Genomic DNA, 8,037 nt, shown 5'->3' on the forward strand with positions numbered 1-8,037 from the left:
ACAAGAAAGCACATGCCACTATACGAGAGAATCCGGTCTATGAGAAGAAGCCTAAGAGAGATGTGAAAAAGAGGTGGAATCGTCCCAAAATGTCTCTTGCCCAGAAGAAAGATCGGGTAGTTCATAAGGCAAGCTTCCTCAGAGCTCAAGAACAGGTTGCGGAAAGCTAAACCAAATCGCAATTTTCCATGAGGATTTATTACATAAATACTATTTCAAGCAGCAAAAAAAAAAAAAAGAAAAATGGAATTGAAAGATAATGAAATCTTCCCATGAACTTTTGGAAGCCTCCTGTACACTATAATACTCTACTATGAAGGAAGAACAAAGTTTTATTTGAGCAGAGGATGCATATCAAATTCTTGGGGTAAGTAGGATAATATCCAGAGGTACAGCTAGACAATAAATGGAAAGAAAGAACGTTCTCAAAGAAAGGAATAACACATAGAAAGGCATAGAGGCACAACGGTTTCACGATTTAATCAGTGAAGACCAAGTCGTGCAGGCTTTCAGAAAGCAAAACTTTTATGAAAAGGATAAGGATGAGAAGAGATGGAGCTAAAGAGGCAGGCAAGGTCAGATCATAAGCAGTCCAGCCAAGGAGTAAAGATTTTATCTGAAAAGTTATTGTAATGTCAGGTAAGATAATGGATGACTGCATTTGTGTTTTAGAAACACTGTCTGGCAGCAAAACAGCAAAAAACTGACGGAAAGAACTACAGTCTCAAAGCAGGGACCACCTGTTTGGAGGCTATTGAAATAATTCAGGCAAGTGACTAACCCTGAATGGTGCCGATGAAGAAAAAAAGACTGATCAAAGAATTTTGTAAGGGAAGAATTAGAGGTAGGAAGGTCAAGCAAAGGAAGAAGTCGACGAGGCTGTCTTGAGCTCTGGGTGTCATTAAGTAAAAGAGAGAATGGAGGGAAGAACACTAAGAATGAGGAAAGATGATGAGAACAGATGGCAGTCTTACTTTCACCCTACCAGATGGAGATGTCACTAAGCAGATACATCTAGAACTCAGCAGAGAAACCTGAGGTGAAAATACTAAAGTGCAATGTATTAAGCGCCTGGTGGTGCAGTCGTTAATCTGTTCAGTTGCTGACCGAAAGGACAGTGGTTCAGACACATCAGCCACACCGAGGGAAGACAAGAATATAGCCGTCCGTTTCCATAAAAATTTTGAATTCCTACAGGCCAGTTCTCTGTCCCATGAGATTGCTGAGTAATCAATCTACCAACTTGTTGGTAGGTTTGTTTGGTTGTTTAAACACAATACTCACTAATTTTTAGCCAGAAGAATTGATGAAAGTGCGTCAGAAAAGTTTACAAAAAGGGGGTAGAACCAAAAATACAGTTCTGGAAAATGCCAATATTTAAAACTGTGGCAAAAGGAGTAAATGAAAACTAGGAGAGAGTTTCATGAAGAGTTGTCAACATTACTGAATGTATGCGGGAGCACAAGTTTAGAACATTAAAGCCTCCTCTGGATGGACAACGGCAATCATGATTTTACACGGAATTAAGAGGAATGGCTAGCAACTAAAAATAAAACTAGAGAAAGTTACAGACACGGTCGCCAAGTTCCAAATGAGATCCACTTCTGAGTGTCTGTAAGCTGAATTGGTGGGTCACACTGTTCTGATTGAGCCTTGCCTTCATACAAAAAAGGAGCCCTGGTGGCATCGTGAGTTGCAAACGACAAGGTCAGCCATTGAAAAACCACCAGCTACTCCGCAGGAGAAAGATGGACTTTTCTAAGCCTTTAAAGAGTTAGTCTTGGAAATTCACAGGGATAGTTCTACCTTGTCCTACAGTCGCTGTGAGGTGGCACTGGCCCAATGGCAGCAAGCTTGGTTTTGGTTTTTAGTACAGGAAAAAAGCCTTGGTGGTGCAGTCAGGTAAACATTGGACTGTTAATGTTAAGATCAGTGGTTCAAAGCCATCACACAGGCTGTCTGCTGCAATACAGCTCCACAACCCTGGAAACCCTTTTTGGGTCACTCTAAGTCAGAGTTGACTTGAGGGCAGGGGGCAGGTGAATTAATGCAAAAAAAAAAAAAGGCGTGAAGCATTTTCCATAATATAAAAGTGAAGATGAAGAAATTGTTATGAGTAGGGACTGATTCGATAGCTTCAGTGTGGGCAAATTTCTGTAACACTGAAGGGCAAGTAGGAGCCCTGGTGGTGCAGTGGTCACATATTGGGCTGCTAACCACAGGGTCGGCAGTTCAAAACTACCAGCTACTTCTTGAGAAAGATGGGGCTTTTAAAAAAGTCACAGTCCCAGAAACCCACAGGCCCGTTCTACCCTATTCTAGAAAGGTCGCTGAGTCAGAACGGACTCGATGGCAGTGAGTATGAGCTGTTCATAAAGCACATGTTCCTAACCCAAGGGCTTCCTGTGGCAGTAAATAACAACTAGAGAGAGGGCTAAAGAGCAAGATTTTTACGATGGCAGAGATTTTAGTATTTCTGTCCACTGAGAAAGGGATCAATGAAAAGTGAAATTTTATACTTACAACAATGTGAGGGGGCTTCAAAAAGTTCATGGAAAAACTAAATTGAAAGGCAATGAAATTTCGCCACAAATTTTTGGAAGCCCCATGCAAATGGATTCTTCTGGAACAGCATTAAGTGGAAAGAAAAACGAAGAAAACAAGTTAAAAAATATGCACAGCATGATGTCACCGAAGGTCGGTAAGGCTTTTAGTCGCTTATCACTTGGCCCGGCACACCTCTGACTTCATCACATACCTCTGCCCCTCTTTCACCAGGCTCCAGGCACACAAGCCATTCTTTGCAAGCCTTCAAAGGAGCAAGCTTGTGCTTTCTTGCCTGAGGGTTTTGTGATAGTTACTCTTGCCTACACTACACTCCCTAAACAGCAATGATCTTTCCTTCATATCATTCATTCAGATCTCACCTCACCCCTCACTTCCTCAGAGATGCCTGCCCACCTGCATGTACTACTGCACAACCTCCACTGCAGTCCCCGTGACTATCACTACCTTGTATCAGCACCTTTACTGCTGGGAAGTTCTTATTTAATTGCTCCCCTCTCCTCTACAATGTGAACTGTGGGAAGATACTCCTTCTGCCTTGTGCATCATTGTTTGACCAGTGCTCAGCACAAAACAGGCACTCTATTACTCAATGTAGGTGTATGTATGCACCAATATTTACATGGAAACTATAAATCAAGTTTCGGAGGGAGTATTTCTGGAACTTATACCAAGTGCAAGGAGTAAGATTAGGAGGGCAGGCATAAAATAAATATCGCTCACATTTTGCTTCACAGATCTATATTCAAATTTTCTATTAAAAAATTACTTTTTAAAATTAATTTTTAAAATAATTAAAAATAAACCACAATGATCATATAAGCTTACAACAGTCGATCTATTCTGCAGTCTCTATTTTCTGATGGTGGGTTATCATGATCAAATTAACCTGTAGCTTGGTGGCTGATTCCTGAGTTGCCTTGCTAGGGCAAGTAAACGCTAGACTCTTAAACCTTAGCACTAAAAAGAGTGGCTTGCTTCTGCTCCTGCTCCTGCTCCTGCTGTAGTTGTGGGAGGCCGTGGGGTCAGTTCCCCCGAATCGTGGAGTAGAACTGCCCCACAGGGTTTCCTAGGCTGCAGTCTTTATGGGAGTACACAGCCTGGTGAATTCAAGCTGCCAACCTTTCACTTAGCAACCCAGTTTAGAGATCATCTAATCCGACCCCCTAGTTTCCCCCAATGAAGAGGCTGAGAACAGAACTCAAGTAATTTCAATAGAAACAAGGGGCTGGTGCAAACAGCTATTCACTCAACTACTAACCAAAAGCTTGGCAGCTCCAACTCCCACACAGGGGTTTTTAATAAAAAAAAGCCAACGAACAAATGATTAAGAATTATCTAAAAGCCAAAACCAATGCTGACTCACAGAGACCCCTGTGAGTTCCCAAGCCTGTAACTGTTTCCCCCCCAAAAGCTGGTGGTGGTTTGGAGATGCTGCCAACCATAGAGATCCGAGCCCAGGCTTAAACCACTACACCACCAAGGCCTAAGCATTATTTGAAACACTAGTCTATTATATGCTATATAATCTAAATGTGATAACTAATAAAAGCCTATTAAGAGTTTACTCTCACATATAACCTACAATCTTCTGGTGAAATTATTACTCAAAGTAAAATTGTCTCCTGAAGTACACCACTTGACCAATGAACCCCATGGCTAAGCATCAAAATATGACAAAAGATTTACAATGCATAAATATAGGGAGTGAAAATTAATCACTCTTCAAATACTAACACCGTTAGGTATACAGACAACTGAACACCCAAGCACTTCTTTCCATTAGAATCTACACTAGAATCTACTGCATATCCTGGTGGAAATGTATACGATACTTGATATTTTTAGTAAGTCGTGTATCTATTGAACAGACCAAGTATATCATACTTTTAAGAATTCAGTTATTCCTTGATTCAAATTCCTCTATCAATTTCTACAATGTCAGTTAACGGAATTTAATGAAAATTAAATATTGAATAGTTAGAAAATTACTACTAAATACCATTTACAGGAACTTACAGTCTCCCTTAACTGTTTCACTTTACATATATATTGTACTTTACTTACACCAAATCTTGCCTAAACTTTTAACTACCATTCAAAACCAAACTCACTGCCATCAAGTCAAGCCGATGCCAACTCATAGCGTCTGTTCAAGAAGTCCTGGTGGCACTGTGGTTACACACTTCGCTGCTAACAGAAAGGTTGGTGGTTCAAACCCACCAGCAACTTCATTGGAGAACGAGGTGTCAGTCAGCGTCAGCTCAGAGTTACAGCCTCGGAAACTCTGGGGACCAGTTCTACTCTGTCCTATTGGGTTACTGAGTCAGAATCAACTCGATGGCAGCCTTCATTTTTTGGTTCTAGTACATTTGTTCAACAAACTTGCTAATTTGACCCTCACAACTTCTTGAGCGGAACAGGCACTATTTTTCCCATTTATTATATGAGCAAAATGAGGCTAAGAGGTTGGTCATTTAGACAAGTCCTGGAACAGAGATCCTCTAGCTCTTTGCCAATATTCTTGGAATCAAACCAGGCTGTATCACATTTACTGGAAGTGTAAAATATTTCATTCCAGTACATAAGAAAACATTAGCCATTCATCTAGTGAGGATTAAAATGTTACATTCTTAATTGAGAATTGTGCTCATCAATAATTCTCCATGAAATCCTACCAACCACAACTTCCCTAATCCTAAAACAAAAACCAATGCAAACGCACTGCCATGGAGTCAGTGCTGACTCATAGCAAACCCCCGTGGGTTTCCGGGACTGTACCTCCCTATGGGAGTAGAAAGCCCAGTCTCTCTCCCTCAGAGCTGCTAGTGGTTTTGAACTGTGGACAACGCGTATCCCAAGCCAACGCACAACCACTACATCACCAGGGCTCCAACCCGAATAATATGGTAAAACCATTTTACCTTATTTAAAATGGTCTCTGCAAACAATACCCAAAGTAGTGTTAAGAGAAAAAAAAAGGGGGGGGGTGTCTGTTTTGTTTTCGGAGGGTGTGGGGGACTTAAGTTTTACCAGTACTTTTCTGAAATTCCTTAAGCCTCAGCATCTTCACCTATAAAAGGGGGATAAAACCACCTACCTCTGTAGTTGCTGAGAATAGTAAGTGAGATTAAAGTGCAGAATATCTGGTTCTTACAAAAGGGCTGGGTAATATAGTTGGTGCTATTAGAAAAAACGAATGGTTTATCCTTCTGCTGACAGGTAATGCCATTTAATTAATTTGTGTTTTATTAGTTTTAATTTCCAGTGTGACCTAATTTTTTTCTCCCAACTATTTGAGGCAAGTACAATATAGGCAGTCAATAGATTATGAATGAGTTCCACTCCTAAATCTGTCTTTAAGTTGAATTTGTACTTAAGTTAGAACAGCCAGGTACTGTTAGTATTTAGCATCAGTTGATCAAAATGTTTGTCATAATATACAGTATATAATGTACCTTTCTATGCATAAACAAGTTTAAGGAAATACTTGTAGATACACTACACACCTTTAACAAGAGAAAAACAAAAACTGAACTCACTGCCATGGAGTCGATGCTTACTCATCGTGACTATTGGACGGGGTAAACTGTCCCTGTGAGTTTTCGACACTAACTCTTTACTGAGGTAGAAAGCCTCGATTTGTTCCTGAGAAGCAGCTGGTGGTTTCAAACTGTGGACCTTGGAGTAACAGTCCAACTTGTAATCCCTAGGCCAATAGCCAATATAGTAGTAATGATTGGAATATGAGTTGCTATTGTTATGGAGCTGGCTGTAACTACATGTTATAGTTTATATGCAAACCCTGTAACCTAAGGAAAAGCAATCTTTCCCTTGCTCTGCTCCTAAGGAACCAATTAAGGTGAGGCTGGATTTCAGTCCTCTTCCAGCCCCTCCAATTAAGTGACAGAGTACTAACAACCTGTGGTTCTGACTCCTACTCCATCTACTAACTGCATCATTCATTCGCTGTTGGAATAACACTACAATTTTACAATAAGAAATCATGATACAGTGAATTCCTGTTGGGTCAAAGGGTAAGAAGTTTTCAGGGTGGGTGGGGAAAGGCACAGAGGTTATTATGTATTCAGCAGCCCATCTAACCCTATAGTGTTAAATTTCTTTTAATCCTCACAGCTACCATTTTAATCAATATTAGCTTTGCTTTATAGATGAAGCCTACATGCAGAGTCGATTCCAACGCACAGCCACCCTGTCCAGGGTTTCCCAGGCTGTAGATCTTTACTGCCAGGGATTAGGAAACAGAATCTTCAGCTCCTTTTACCTTCTCCCCTTTGCTCAATATGCTGTAATCACACTAGCCTACAGGAAAGTTCTTGCTCAACTCAATGCCTTTCCTCTTGTCCTCTGCCCAGCTCCACTGTCCCCTTCTGCTTCTAGTCTCCCCTCAGATGGTACCTCCTCTAGCCAGCCGACGTAAAAGAGCACAAAACAATTACTTTATCCTTATTGCCCTTACTGAATATAAAACAATCTGCAGTGTGTGTGTGTGTGTGTGTGTGTGTGTGTTTACAGGCAGAGCTATTTGGACTCTTTAAGGCTGCATCCCAGGAGCAGCATGCAGGAAGTGCTGAGATGCTGGGGGAATGAATAAATGAACACACCCACCTACAGTCATCTAGGATATGTAAGTATATGGCAGGGCCTGGAATCCAATCCAGGTACACCAGATGATCCCAAGTTCCCACACTATCTGCAGAACGGAGGGGAGCTGCTTTGGGTTGGGTAACCATTTGAATGAAGATGCCAGTTCATAGGACTTTCTTACGGATATGTGCTATTACAAAATATCTTGCCAGAATTCCAAGAGAGCACCCAGAGCATTTACCATGACTCTTTGCAAACACACTATGCTTAGAAACTGTTGCACTAGTAGCACCTTAAGAACGAATGAAAATTTCCAGTCTCTCACACACGCTTTTACCAGGACCCCTGTAATACTGGATTCTTTTATAAGCTGCTTCCCGTCTCACAATCAGGCAGAAATGTCTGCAAACCCGCCCTGGGGGATCAGAACAGCGTGGCTCTTTCTTAAAGCAAGAGGCCACCAATGCGCGCCCCATCTCAGGAGTCAAGGTCTTGCCACACACAAGTGGCCTTGTGTCAACAACTAGGTGCAGAGAAAGCAGCCCCGTGACCCGCAGCACCCCCTTAGCTCCCCAGGCCCCGGGGTTCGCATACTTACTGCCCAGTCCTCCATCCTCGGCCACGCCCGTCCCCCTCATGCCCAGGTACGTGAGTCCCAGGAGGAGGAAAAACAAGCAGGCCGCCGTTAGGAGGAACATCGACAAGTAGTGGGCGCTGAAGCCGCCCGTGGGGGACACCTCCTCGCGTTTAAACTGCTGGAGGAGCGCCTCCTCGGGCTCGGCGAGCTGGGGCTGGGCGTAGGTGCTCTTCAGGTAGGTGTGATTGGAGGCCGTGTGGTTGGAGTGATTGACGCGGAGCGCGCCG

The 8,037-nt window shown here is 42.3% G+C and overlaps 2 protein-coding genes across 2 annotated transcripts in view; one reads left to right on the forward strand and one right to left on the reverse strand.

The window, feature by feature from the left end:
• LOC101663897 (60S ribosomal protein L5-like) overlaps window positions 1–170 on the forward strand; it is a 2,572-nt gene extending 2,402 nt beyond the window's left edge. Inside the window, 1 exon segment of the mRNA XM_013004113.2 lies at window positions 1–170. Within this exon segment, the coding sequence (XP_012859567.1) occupies window positions 1–170 (170 nt within the window).
• Window positions 1–8,037, reverse strand: part of LEMD3 (LEM domain containing 3) — a 76,137-nt gene that overhangs the window by 66,862 nt on the left and 1,238 nt on the right. The window contains exon 2 of the mRNA XM_004700802.2: window positions 7,772–8,035. Within this exon, the coding sequence (XP_004700859.1) occupies window positions 7,772–8,035 (264 nt within the window). The remainder of the gene's footprint in view (window positions 1–7,771; window positions 8,036–8,037) is intronic.

Source organism: Echinops telfairi, unplaced genomic scaffold (assembly GCF_000313985.2).
Source record: "Echinops telfairi isolate 266 unplaced genomic scaffold, ASM31398v2 ScPeMD7_2;HRSCAF=8, whole genome shotgun sequence".
NCBI classification, from domain to species: domain Eukaryota; kingdom Metazoa; phylum Chordata; class Mammalia; order Afrosoricida; family Tenrecidae; genus Echinops; species Echinops telfairi.